Raw genomic sequence first — 14,538 nt, forward strand, 5'->3', positions numbered from 1 at the left:
GGGCAGTAATGTATAAAGTGATGGGTCAGGTTATAGGTTAGGTCACTGGGGCCAGTAATGTATAAAGTGATGGGTCAGGTTATAGATTAGACCACTGGGGGCAGTAATGTATAAAGTGATGGGTCAGGTTATAGGTTAGGTCACTGGGGCCAGTAATGTATAAAGTGATGGGTCAGGTTATAGATTAGACCACTGGGGGCAGTAATGTATAAAGAGATGGGTCAGGTTATAGGTTAGTCCACTGGGGGGCAGTAATGTATAAAGTGATGGGTCAGGTTATATGTTATACCACTGGGGGGCAGTAATGTATAAAGTGATGGGTCAGGTTATAGGTTAGGTCACTGGGGCCAGTAATGTATAAAGTGATGGGTCAGGTTATAGGTTAGACCACTGGGGGGCAGTAATGTATAAAGTGATGGGTCAGGTTATAGGTTAGACCACTGGGGGGCAGTAATGTATAAAGTGATGGGTCAGGTTATATGTTAGACCACTGGGGGGCAGTAATGTATAAAGTGATGGGTCAGGTTATAGGTTTGGTCACTGGGGCAAGTAATGTATAAAGTGATGGATCAGGTTATAAGCACATTATTATTTTTATAATTCTGCAAGCTCTGTCAAGTTGGTTGTTGATCATTGCTATATTATATAATGTAATTTATCAGACACTTTTATCCAAAGCGACTTACAGTCATTCATGCAGACATTTTATGTATGTTTCTTCCTGGGAATTAAACCTTCTCTCTTTGCACTGCAAGCACCATGCTCTACCAACTGATGTGCAGAGATTCTCAACACGATTTAAGTCCAAACTGTAACTAGGCCACTCAGGAACATCCAAAGTCTTCTTGTTAACAACATCTTAAGGGTCCACCCCTTTATTTCAATGTTTGCCTAAAATCACATTCCCAAATCTAACTGCCTGTAACTCAGGCCCTGAAGCAAGGATATGCATATTCTTGGTACCATTTGAAAGGAAACACTTTGAAGTTTATGTAAATGTGAAAGGAATGTAGGAGATGTACCATCATCTTGGAAATGCAAGAGAAAAGCCATAATGTATTATTCCAGCCCAGCTGCAATTTAGATTTTGGCCACTAGTTAGCACCAGTGGGTGTGCAAAGTCAGACTGATCAAATGAACCTTGGCATTTCTGTTCAAAATTTGTCCTGGCAAATTTTCTTGTTACTTACAACCTCATGCTAATCACATTAGCCTACGTTAGCTCACCCGTCCCCTGAAAGGGTAAACGATCCCGAAGAAGTTTTAAGCATCTCCAGTGTATATTTGGCCTTGTGTTTTTGGTTATTGACCTGCTGAAAGGTGAATTTGTCTCCCAGTGTTTGTTGGAAAGCAGACTGAACCAGGTCACCACCATGCTGGAAAATATGAAGACTGGTGCTCGGTCATGTGACGTGTTCAATTTGCCCCAAACATAACGCTTTGTATTCAGGACAAAAAGTTAAGTTCTTAGCCACATTTTTTCAGTTTTACTTTAGTGCCTTATTGCAAACAGGATGATTACATACATAGTTTGACATGTTTCTAGGCAACCGTGCGTACAGGGTATCGATTTAGGCTGACATGCTTCTAGAGGACTGTAACAGAATTGTTCTAGTTTTTGATTCCATACATAGTTTGACATGTTTCTAAAGGACTGTAACAGAATTGTTCTAGTTTTTGTCTGGATGAAGTGAAGATGGATTACTGGGCTGAACACGCTAACAACAAGTGGCTATTTGGACCATAAATGATGGACTTTATGGAACAAATCAGTCATTTATTGTCGAACTGGGATTCCTGGGAGTGCCTTCTGATGAAGATCATCAAAGGTAAGTGAATATTTATGGTGTTATTTCTAACTTTGTTGACTCCAAAATGGCGGATATTCCTCTGTTTTTTTGGGGTTCTGAGTGCCGTTCCCAGATTATGCTTTTTCCGTAAAGTATTTTTGAAAGGTTTCAAAATAAGAGGTTCACCAATTTGTACTATTTTGTGTATGTCCATTACATGAAATCCAAATAAAAATATATTTAAATTACAGGTTGTAATGCAACAAAATAGGAAAAAACACACCAAGTGTGATGAATACTTTTGCACTGTATCTCAGACTTACATTGAAGATGAGGGCGGGGGAAGGAGTGTAACGCTTCAGACTGATATAGGACAAGATCTTTACCATGTGACCCTCTCTTCCTGCCACATAGGTCAACCTGATGTGGGACAGAGCACAAACATGTTAGTTCAACATAATATTGGCAATATGTTGAACCTAAATTTGGTTTTCTTTCTTTTCACCATTTTTAACTCTGCTGGTGCTCTCTTCTTTTAGAAAAGCAGATTCAATGTTTTAAACACTTTGTGACAACTGATATAAAAAGGGTTTTATAAAATACATTTGTTTTGATTAAATTTGCTTAGCAAAAACAATGTCTTCCTGAAGTTGTCCCTTTACCTGCCGGCTGTGAAGCAGCTCCCATTGGCCGCTCCGAAGGTGGAGAAGACGACAAACACAGGGACTACCCACGACAGGGGGTACAGCACTCTGTCACCAAAAGTCTAAGGCGCACAAACAAGTCCCTCCGAGGAGACGGCGGGGGGGAACAATAAATAAAATGTAATTGTTTGTTGTTGAAAGAATGCTTCTTGTTCTTGCTAAGGGAGATATGATGAGCCACACCAATGGTTTCCTCTGTCTATGCCCCTCTCTATCTCCATGACGACCCTCTTACCACAGCGACAGCGGGAGACTGTAGTAGTTCCGTAGCCGTCATGGCGCTGAAGTAGGCAATGTTGACCAGCACATAGCACACAGACACCAAGGGAATACCAATGATAATGGCCAGGGGAAGGTTTCTGTTAGAGAGAGAGAGAGAGATATATATATAGAGAGAGATATATATATATATATAGAGAGAGAGAGTTATATATATAGAGAGAGAGAGATATATATATAGAGAGAGAGAGAGTTATATATATAGAGAGAGAGTTATATATATAGAGAGAGAGAGATATATATATAGAGAGAGAGATAGAGAGTGTTATTGTGAGATAGAGAGAGAGATATATATATATATATATAGAGAGAGAGTTATATATATAGAGAGAGAGAGATATATATATATATAGAGAGAGAGAGTTATATATATAGAGAGAGAGTTATATATATATAGAGAGAGAGATATATATATAGAGAGAGAGATAGAGAGTGTTATTGTGAGATAGAGAGAGATATATATATATATATAGAGAGAGAGAGAGAGTGTTATTGTGAGATAGAGAGAGAGATATATATATATATATATAGAGAGAGAGAGTGTTAGTGTGAGATAGAGAGACTACAACCAACACATGTTACACAGACACCAGTGTTAGTGGATTATGTAGCACACAGATAGAGAGACAGAGACAGAGAGTTGATTAAACTCTTGTTGTCTCCCTAACAGGAAAGGAGGTGGCGTGTGAATGCCAAGGGAACCCAGGCTTCCCCGAAAATCAGACCAATAAAACACATACAATCATTAAATCAATTTATCTGTGGCTGAATCAATTGAAGTGGCTGAATCAATTGAAGTGGCTGAATCAATTGAAGTGGCTGAATCAATTGAAGTGGCTGAATCAATTGAAGTGGCTGAATCAATTGAAGTGGCTGAATCAATTGAAGTGGCTGAATCAATTGAAGTGGCTGAATCAATTGAAGTGGCTGAATCAATTTTTAAGTGGCTGAATCAAACATTCTCAGAACCTCAAGTGGCTGAATCTATCTCATCAGAGAAATCATAAGAGCGAGGGCAACAGCGCCCCTCTGTCTCAGTATGTGTAGCAGATGTATCTGATGCTGTCTGGCCAAAATGAGTATGACATGTTACCGCAGAAGCATTTTTTTTATTGATGCCAGCGAGCATTTGACTTCCTTTGATATTTTTTTCAATAAAATAATTAACCAATCAGCATTGAGATGAGCTCAGCTGTGGATAGTCCTGGTGCAGCAAAACCACCCCACAAGGGAGGCCACTTTGGATTTGGCTTCACACCAATCAAATCACATCCTAGGCAAAACATCATCATTGTCAGAAAAAAATGGTCTGATTCTGGTCTGCTTGTGTTGATGTCCTGCAGTAGCTAGCTAGCTAAATCAGTCCTTTCCTAAACCATGGATAGATGGACACGGAGATTTGGACTTGTGGTTTTTACTTAATTCTCTGTGCAGGCCAAAGATGATAACAGAGGTTCTGATCAAGCCATAAATTCACAGGTTGTGCCACTGGCCTGAGACGATGTTCAATATGTAGCCTAGATATAGTAGGCTCATGTTAACTAGCTAAATAACTTAGTAAGTGTTTTAGCCATGTAGCCTAGATATAGTAGGCTCACGTTAACTAGCTAAATAACATAGCTGGTTCATTGTTGCCCAGCAAGGAAGCTAGTCTAGTAAGTGTTTTAGCCAGGTAGCCTAGATATAGTAGGCTCACGTTAACTAGATAAATAACATAGCTGGTTCATTGTTGCCCAGCGAGGAAGCTAGTCTAGTAAGTGTTTTAGCCATGTAGCCTAGATATAGTAGGCTCACGTTAACTAGATAAATAACATAGCTGGTTCATTGTTGCCCAGCGAGGAAGCTAGTCTAGTAAGTGTTTTAGCCAGGTAGCCTAGATATAATAGGCTCACATTAACTAGCTAAATAACATAGCTGGTTCATTGTTGCCCAGCGAGGAAGCTAGTCTAGTAAGTGTTTTAGCCAGGTAGCCTAGATATAGTAGGCTCACGTTAACTAGCTGAATAACATAGCTGGTTCATTGTTGCCCAGCGAGGAAGCTAGTCTAGTAAGTGTTTTAGCCAGGTAGCCTAGATATAGTAGGCTCACGTTAACTAGCTAAATAACATAGCTGGTTCATTGTTGCCCAGCGAGGAAGCTAGTCTAGTAAGTGTTTTAGCCAGGTAGCCTAGATATAGTAGGCTCACGTTAACTAGCTAAATAACATAGCTGGTTCATTGTTGCCCAGCGAGGAAGCTAGTCTAGTAAGTGTTTTAGCCAGGTAGCCTAGATATAGTAGGCTCACGTTAACTAGCTAAATAACATAGCTGGTTCATTGTTGCCCAGCGAGGAAGCTAGTCTAGTAAGTGTTTTAGCCAGGTAGCCTAGATATAGTAGGCTCACGTTAACTAGATAAATAACATAGCTGGTTTATTGTTGCCCAGCGAGGAAGCTAGTCTAGTAAGTGTTTTAGCCAGGTAGCCTAGATATAGTAGGCTCACGTTAACTAGCTAAATAACATAGCTGGTTCATTGTTGCCCAGCGAGGAAGCTAGTCTAGTAAGTGTTTTAGCCAGGTAGCCTAGATATAGTAGGCTCACGTTAACTAGCTAAATAACATAGCTGGTTCATTGTTGCCCAGCGAGGAAGCTAGTCTAGTAAGTGTTTTAGCCAGGTAGCCTAGATATAGTAGGCTCACGTTAACTAGCTAAATAACATAGCTGGTTCATTGTTGCCCAGCGAGGAAGCTAGTCTAGTAAGTGTTTTAGCCAGGTAGCCTAGATATAGTAGGCTCACGTTAACTAGCTAAATAACATAGCTGGTTCATTGTTGCCCAGCGAGGAAGCTAGTCTAGTAAGTGTTTTAGCCAGGTAGCCTAGTCTACAAACCAGAAGCGTGTACTTCTATCTGACAGTGTCATAGACCTTGTTGCGAACATGAAAGAGAGGAGGATGGCACTGGTGTTCGACTAGTCTACAAATAGGGTGAGTCAACAAGTTATTTTATACTTGAACACACACACAGCCACATGATATTTAGCTATGTTGATTGGACTAATTTGTTTAATGGCTTTTAAACTGTCTTGGCTTTCCTCAGTGCCATTACCCACGCCTGGCTTCCCCAGTGATATTACCCACGCTTGGCTTCCCCAGTGATATTACCCACGCTTGGCTTCCTCAGTGCTATTACCCACGCTTGGCTTCCTCAGTGCTATTACCCACGCTTGGCTTCCCCAGTGATATTACCCACGCTTGGCATCCCCCAGTGATATTACCCACGCTTTGCTTCCTCAGTGCTATTACCCAGCTTGGCATCATCAGTGCTATTACCCACGCTTGGCTTCCTCAGTGATATTACCCACTCTTGGCTTCCCCAGTGATATTACCCACTCTTGGCTTCCCAAGCGAGATTACCCACCTTCCTCAGTGATATTACCCACGCACTGCTACTAGTGAGCAGTATATGATGCACTCACTGCACTGGTAGTCACTTTGGAGTCTGGTGAATGACAGTGGAAATCCAGTCTAAGTAAGTTTGCATCCCAAATGGCACCCTGTTCCTTACATAGTGCACTACTGTTGACCAGGGCCCATCGTGGACGCACCCTAAATGTCAGCTGTATGGACACTCACCTGTATGGGTTTTCCAGCTCCTCTGTTATAAAGTTCAGCTGATTCCTGAGAGACAACACGTGTTTATAGACCACGTATAAACAGGTTGGGTTGACATTCAAAACAGAAATCTCGAAACCATAAAACTGTTTTATTGAGGAAGTGATAAGAACAGAGACATAGGATGCATCCCCAATTGTACCCGATCCCCTACTTAGTGGACTACTTTAGGGTAGAGAGCTATGGGCCCTGACTAGAGCGCTATGGGCCCTGACTAGAGCACTATGTGCCCCCCCTCACTAGAGCGCTATGGGCCCCTCCTGACTAGAGCACTATGGGCCCCCCCCTGACTAGAGCGCTATAGGCCCCCCCTGACTAGAGCGCTACGGACCCCACTGACTAGAGCGCTACGGGCCCCGCTGACTAGAGCGCTACGGGCCCCCCTGACTAGAGCGCTACGGGCCCCCCTGACTAGAGTGCTACGGGCCCCCCTGACTAGAGCGCTTTGGGCCCCCCTGACCAGAGCGCTACGGGCCCCCCTGACTAGAGTGCTACGGGCCCCCCTGCCTAGAGCGCTACGGGCCCTCCTGACTAGAGCGCTACGGGCCCCCCTGACTAGAGCACTACGGGCCCCCCTGACTAGAGCGCTATGGGCCCACCTGACTTGAGCGCTACGGGCCCCCCTGACTAGAGCGCTACGGGCCCCCCTGACTAGAGCACTACGGGCCCCCCTGACTAGAGCGCTACGGGGCCCCTGACTAGAGCGCTACGGGCCCCCTTAACTAGAGCACTACGGGCCCTGACTAGAGCTCTACGGGCCCTGACTAGAGCACTATGGACCCTGACTAGAGCACTTTGGGCCCCCCTGACTAGAGCGGTACGGACCCTGACTAGAGCACTATGGGCCCTGGTCAAAAGTATTGACCTATATAGGAAGTAGGGTGCCATTTGGGATGCAGATGTAGTCTTACCACCCATCGTAGGCCCAGAGCCCGTTGTAAAACGCCAGTCCAATGGATCCAAAGGAGGTTGAGGCTCCTTCAAATGGGTTGGACAGATTCTCAGTGTTTCCTGGACACAAACGTGACAGTATATACATTTTAATATTCATACTTCTGACCAGGGCCCATAGGGTGTACCCAAAAGTAGTACACTACAGAGTGATATTTGAAACTTTCACATGATAACACAGGGTGGGTGCTGGAATAAATGGAAAGATTTTCATCCCAAATGGTACCCTATTCTATACAGAAGTGTCCTACTTTTGACCAGGATCCATAGGGCTCTGAGGGATATATACTGGGCGGCAGGATAGCCTAGCGATTAGAGCGTTGGACTAGTAACCGAACGGTTGCAAAAAACATGTTGTTCTGCCCCTGAACAAGGCAGCTGTGCACTGTTCCTAAGCCGTCATTGAAAATAAGAATTTGTTCTTAACTGACTTACCTAGTTAAATAAAGGTAAAATACAATTCAAATAAATATACGGCTCTGAGGGATGTCTGGGATCTACAGTATAGGGCTCTGAGGGATCTGTAGGGCTCTGAGGGATGTCTGGGTTCTGGGGGATCTTACAAGGCTCTGGGGGATCCATAGGGCTCTGAGGGATCTGTAGGGTTCTGAGGGATGTCTGGGTTCTGGGGGATCTTACAGGGCTCTGGGGGATCCATAGGGCTCTGAGGGATCTGTAGGGCTCTGAGGGATGTCTGGGATCTACAGTATAGGGCTCTGAGGGATCTGTAGGGCTCTGAGGGATGTCTGGGATCTACAGTATAGGGCTCTGAGGGATCTGTAGGGCTCTGAGGGATGTCTGGGATCTACAGTATAGGGCTCTGAGGGATCTGTAGGGCTCTGAGGGATGTCTGGGATCTACAGTATAGGGCTCTGAGGGAACTGTAGGGCTCTGAGGGATGTCTGGGATCTACAGTATAGGGCTCTGAGGGTTCTATAGTGATCTGAGGGCTCTGATAAATCTGAGGGATGTATAGGGCTCTGGGGGATGTCTGGGTTCTGGGGGATCTTACAGGGCTCTGGGGGATCCATAGGGCTCTGAGGGATCTGTAGGGCTCTGAGGGATGTCTGGGTTCTAGGGGATCTTACAGGGCTCTGGGGGATCTACAGTATAGGGCTCTGAGGGTTCTATAGCGATCTGAGGGCTCTGATAAATCTGAGGGATGTATAGGGCTCTGGGGGATCCGTTGGGATCTATAGGGCTATGGGCGATCCGTAGGGCTCTGGGGGGATCTGAGGCATGTATAGAGCTCTGATGGATCTATTGGGCTCTAATGGATCTATAGGGCTCAGAGATCTGGGGAAGTATAGGGGTCCGTAGGGCTCTGGGAGATCCGTAGGGCTCTTAGGTGATATATCGGGATCTATAGGGCTCAGAAATCTGAGGGATCTGTTGGGATCCATTGGGCTCTGGGGGATCCGTTGGGCTCTGTAGTGCTCTGATGTCTCTGGGGGATACATTCTGCTCTGGGGGATCCATAGGGCTCTGGGGGATGTGGGGGACCTATAGGGCTCTGAGGGATCTGTCGGGCTCAGAAATCTGAGGAATTCTTAGGGCTCTGATGAATCTATAAGGCTCTGATGGATCTATAGGGCTCTGATGGATCAATAGGGCTCTGTGGGATCCGTAGCGCTCTGGGGGAGCTGTAGGGCTCTGGTGGGATCAACAGCGTAGGGCTCTGGGGGATCTACAGTATAGGGCTCTGGGGGGGATCTACAGTATAGGGCTCTGGAGGATCTACAGTATAGGGCTCTGGGGGATCTACAGTATAGGGCTATGGGGGGAATCTACAGTTTAGGGCTCTGGGGGATCCGTAGGGCTCTGGGGGATATACAGTATAGGGCTCTGGGGGATCTACAGTATAGGGCTATGGGGGGGATTCTACAGTTTAGGGCTCTGGGGGATCCGTAGGGCTCTGGGGGATATACAGTATAGGGCTCTGTGGGGGATCTACAAAATAGGGCTCTGGGGGGGATCTACAGTATAGGGCTCTCGGGGGGATCTACAGTATAGGGCTCTGGGGGGGGTCGACAGTATAGCGCTCAGATAGATATGTAGGGCTCAGAGGGATCCGTAAGGCTCTGGGGGATCCATAGGGCTCTGGGGGAGTCGTAGGGCTCTGATGGATCTGCAGGGCTCTGGGGGATGTACAGTATAGGGCTCTGGGGGATCTACAGTATAGATTCTGGGGGATCTACAGTATAGGGTTCTGGGGGGATCTACAGTATAGGGCTCTGGGGGATCTACAGTATAGACTTCTGGGGGATCTACAGTATAGGGTTCTGGGGGGGATCTACAGTATAGGGCTCTGGGGGATCTACAGTATAGGGCACTGGGGGGGGGGGGGTCTACAATATAGGGCTCTGGAGGATCTACAATATAGGGCTCTGGAGGATCTACAGTTTAGGGCTATGGGGTATCTACAGTATAGGGCTCTGGGGGGGTTCTACAGTTTAGGGCTCTGGGGGATCTACAGTATAGGGTTCTGGGGGGTCGACAGTATAGCGCTCAGATGGATATGTAGGGCTCAGAGGGATCCGTAGGGCTCTGGGGGATCCATTGGGCTCTGGGGGATCCATTGGGCTCTGATGGATCTATAGGGCTAAGATATCTGAGGGATGTGTAGGGCTCTGGGGGATCCGTAGTGCTTTGAGTATTGTATAGGGCTTAGAGATCTGATGGAAGTATATTCCTCTGATGGATCTGTAGGGCTCTGGGGGGGGATCTACAGTATGGGGCTCTGGGGGATCTACAGTGTAGGGCTCTGGGGGGGTATCTACAGCGTAGGGCTCTGGGGGGGATCTACAGCGTAGGCCTCTGGGGGGGGATCTACAGCGTAGGGCTCAGATGGATCTGTCGGGCTCAGATGGATCTGTCGGGCTCAGATGGATCTGTCGGGGTCTGAGGGATCTGTCGGGCTCTGGAGGATCCATAGGGCTATGGGGGATCTATTGGGCTCTGTAATGCTCTGATCGCTGGAGGATCCATTGTGCTCTTGGTGGATCTCTGGAGGATCTACAGTTTAGGGCCATGGGGGGATCTACAGTATAGGGCTCTGGGGGGGATCTACAGTATAGGGCTATGGGGGGATCTACAGTTTAGGGCTCTGGGGGATCTACAGTATAGGGCACTGGGGGATCTACAGTATAGGGCTCTGTGGGGGGATCTACAATATAGGGCTCTGGGGGATCTACAGTATAGGGCTATGGGGGGATCTACAGTTTAGGGCTCTGGGGGATCTACAGTATAGGGCACTGGGGGATCTACAGTATAGGGCTCTGGGGGGATCTACAATATAGGGCTCTGGGGGGTCTACAGTATAGGGCTCTGGGGGATCTACAGTATAGGGCTCTGATTGAGTTCGAATAACAGACTGGAAGCTTCAAAAGGAAGGTGGTGCTTGGAATCATTGTTCATTCTCTGTCAACCATGGTTACCTGCAAGGAAACACGTGCCGTCTTCATTGCTATGCACAAACAGGGCTTCACAGGCAAGGATATTACTGCCAGTAAGATTGTACCTAAATCAACCATTTATTAGATCATCAAGAACATCAAGGAGAGCAGTTCAATTGTAGTGAAGAAGGCTTCAGGGCACCCAAAAAGTCCAGCAAGCCCCAGGACCGTCTCCTAAAATTGATTCAGCTGCAGGATCTGGTAACCACCAGTACAGAGCTTGCTCAGGAATGGCAGCAGTGAGTGCAGAATGCATCTGCACTCACAGTGAGCCGAAGACTTTTGGAGGATGGCCTGGTGTCAAGAAGGGCAGCAAAGAAGCCACTTCTCTCCAGGAAAAACATCAGGGACAAACTGATATTTTGCAAAAGGTACAGGGATTGGACTGCTGAGGACTGGGGTAAAGTCATTTTCCCTGATGAATCCCCTTTCCGATTGTTTGGGGCATCCGGAAAAAGCTTGACTGGAGAAGACAAGGTGAGCGCTACCATCAGTCCTGTGTCATGCCAACAGTAAAGCATCCTGAGACCATTCATGTGTGGGGTTGCTTCTCACCCCATGTGTGGGGTTGCTTCTCAGGGAGTGGGCTCACTCACAATTTTGCCCAAGAACACAGCCATGAATAAAGAATGGTACCTACACATCCTCCGAGAGCAACTTCTCCCAACCATCCAGAACAGTTTGGTGACTAACCATGCCTTTTCTAGCATGATGGACACCTTTCCATAAGGCAAAAGTGATAACTAAGTGTCTCTGGGAACAAAACATCAATATTTTGGGTCCATGGCCAGGAAACTCCCCAGACCATAATCCCAATTGTGGTCAATCTTTAAGAGGCGGGTGGACAAACCAAAACCCACAAATTCTGACAAACTCCAAGCATCGATTAGGAAAGAATGGGCTGCCATCAGTCAGGATGTGGCCCAGAAGTTAATTGACAGCATGCCAGGGCAGATTGCAGAGGTCTTGAAAAAGAATGTTCAACACTGCAAATATTGACTCTTTGCATCAACTTCATGTAATTGTCAATAAAATCCTTTGACACTTATGAAATGCTTGTAATTATACTTCAGTATTCCATAGTAACGTCTGGCAATATTATCTAAAGACACTGAAGCAGCAAACTTTGTGAAACGTAATATTTGTTTAATTCTCAAAACTTTTGGCCATGACTGTACTATATTGGTGAATAGGGCTCTGGTCTAAAGTAGTGCACTATATATAGGGAATAGGGTGCCATAGGGCTCTGGTCTAAAGTAGTGCACTATATAGGGAATAGGGTGTCATTTGGCAGGCAGACAGAATGTGTAAAGTACCAACCTTGTGCCAAGAGGACGATGCCCGCCACTATGATGACCAGGATGATGAGAAGCTTGGCTGCAGTGAAGAAGTTCTGGACATAGCTGGCTAGCTTCACACTGAGACAGTTCACCAACACGATCATAACTGGAGGGGGAGGAAGAGGAAGGAAGAAGAGGAGGAATATTGTATTAATCCATTCGAGACAGAAGTTGGTCTTCTGTTGTAGTCAACCACTCTGACACACACACACACACACACACACAAGGCTGGAACAATGGGCAGTACAGAACTAGTGTAGTGCCTTGGGATCAGTATAGGGGTTGAAAGCCTAGTGAGCAGTTTAGGGGTTAAGAGCCTTGCTCAAGTGAACAACAACAGTTGATGGTATCTAGGATACTAGAGGAGCAGGAGGCGGAGGAGGCGGGAGGAAGAGAAGGAGGAGGAGGAGAAAAGGGGAAGAGGAGGAGGAGGAGAACACAAGGCAGGAAGAGGACGGTGGGGGCCAAGCCATGACTTTTTTTAATGAATCTTTACTCGATCCCAGGCATCCTCTCTTCTCAAAAGGCATTGGAGAAGAAGGTCAGAGGGGAGGGACCTTGGATCTTCTCCTCCAATATGATTGGAAAGAAAATTGAGATAGAGCCATGGTTTTAATTAAGTCCATTCAGGAAGTGCATGCCAATTGTTTTCTATTGGGATTTTTCATAATTATAGAACTATTTACACTCACATATGCACGCTGCAGCCAGGCACTTGGTGACCACAATGGGAGGAGTGCATCCTGGGTAGAACGGCGTGGAGGCATACTCTGCGAAGCTCAGGGCGATGATGGCGAAGGAGGAGGGCTTTAGGACCATGATGGTGCTCCATGAGTAGAGGTAGGCCATCACTGACCCAAAGGCCTCCATCAGGTATGGGTATTCGCCTCCAGACTTAGTGATCATGGTGCCCAGCTCCGCGTAGCACAGCGCCCCTGCAGGCAGACAGGCAGGCTCAGAGACAGGCAGTTAGCTGACACTAGTCCTGCTTCAGGGGATTTCCTTCAGGGGATTTCCTTTCACATGGTTGTCTAGGTCTTAATTGACTAGTTAGGAACTCACCTGGTTATCTAGGTCTTATTTCACATGTTAGGAACTCACCTGGTTGTCTAGGTCTTAATTGATCAATCAAATCAAATGTTATTAGTCACATGCGCAGTAAAATCTTTACTTACGAGCCCCTAACCGACAGTGCAGTTTTTTTTTAAATGGTGTGGAGAGGGGAGGGGGATCAATGTGGATAGTCTGGGTAGCCATTTGACTAGATGTTCAGGAGTGAATGTTGACCGTTCTAAAGGTCTTACTCACATCAGCTGCGAAGAGCGTGATCACACAGTCTTCCAGTATAGCTGGTGCTCTCATGCATGTTTCAGTGTTATTTACCTCCCAAGCGAGCATAGAAGTAGTTTAGCTCGTCCGGTAGGCTTGTGTCACTGGGCAGCTCTCGGCTGTGCTTCCCTTTGTAGTCTGTCATGGTTTGCAGGCCCTGCAGGATTTCTTATAAGCTTCCGGGTTAGAGTCCCACTCCTTGAAAGCGGCAGCTCTACCCTTTAGCTCAGTGCGGAGGTTGCCTGTAATTCTTTGTTTCTGGTTGGGGTATGTAAGTACTGTCACTGTGGGGACAATGTCATCGATGCACTTATTGATGAAGCCAATGATGAAGCCAATTGCACATTTAACATGTTGATAGAAATTAGGTAAAAATGATTTAAGTTTCCCTGCATTAAAGTCCCAGGCCACTAGGAGCACCGCCTCTTGGTGAGCAATTTCTTGTTTGCTTATGGCGGAATACAGCTCAATCAATGCTTTCTTGGTGCCAGCCTCTGACTGTGGTGGTATGTAAACAGCTACAAAGAATATAGGTCTGCAGCTTATCATGAGAAACTCTACCTCGGGTGAGCAATGACTCGAGACGTCCTTAGATATCGTGCACCAGCTGTTGTTTACAAAAATACATAGTCCGCCGCCCCTTGCTTTACCAGATGCCGCTGTTCTATCCTGCCGGTACAGCGTATAACCAGCCCGCTGTTCTATCCTGCCGGTACAGCGTATAATCAGCCCGCTGTTCTATCCTGCCGGTACAGCGTATAACCAGCCCGCTGTTCTATCCTGCCGGTACAGCGTATAACCAGCCCGCTGTTCTATCCTGCCGGTACAGCGTATAACCAGCCAGCTGTTCTATCCTGCCGGTACAGCGTATAACCAGCCAGCTGTTCTATCCTGCCGGTACAGCGTATAACCAGCCCGCTGTTCTATCCTGCCGGTACAGCGTATAACCAGCCCGCTGTTCTATCCTGCCGGTACAGCGTATAACCAGCCAGCTGTTCTATCCTGCCGGTACAGCGTATAACCAGCCAGCTGTTCTATCCT

At 46.5% G+C, this 14,538-nt stretch overlaps 1 protein-coding gene across 1 annotated transcript in view; it reads right to left on the bottom strand.

Annotated features, from left to right (window-relative positions):
• The window catches only part of LOC109881607 (b(0,+)-type amino acid transporter 1), a 55,424-nt gene that overhangs the window by 4,774 nt on the left and 36,112 nt on the right, over positions 1–14,538 (bottom strand). Inside the window, exons 5-11 of the mRNA XM_031812847.1 lie at positions 12,861–13,103; positions 12,149–12,274; positions 7,334–7,433; positions 6,384–6,428; positions 2,730–2,853; positions 2,453–2,556; positions 2,114–2,210 (exon numbers count right to left, since the gene is read on the bottom strand). Coding sequence (XP_031668707.1) covers positions 2,114–2,210; positions 2,453–2,556; positions 2,730–2,853; positions 6,384–6,428; positions 7,334–7,433; positions 12,149–12,274; positions 12,861–13,103 — 839 coding nt within the window. The remainder of the gene's footprint in view (positions 1–2,113; positions 2,211–2,452; positions 2,557–2,729; positions 2,854–6,383; positions 6,429–7,333; positions 7,434–12,148; positions 12,275–12,860; positions 13,104–14,538) is intronic.

Source organism: Oncorhynchus kisutch, unplaced genomic scaffold (assembly GCF_002021735.2).
Source record: "Oncorhynchus kisutch isolate 150728-3 unplaced genomic scaffold, Okis_V2 Okis03b-Okis08b_hom, whole genome shotgun sequence".
Classification (NCBI taxonomy): Eukaryota; Metazoa; Chordata; class Actinopteri; order Salmoniformes; family Salmonidae; genus Oncorhynchus; species Oncorhynchus kisutch.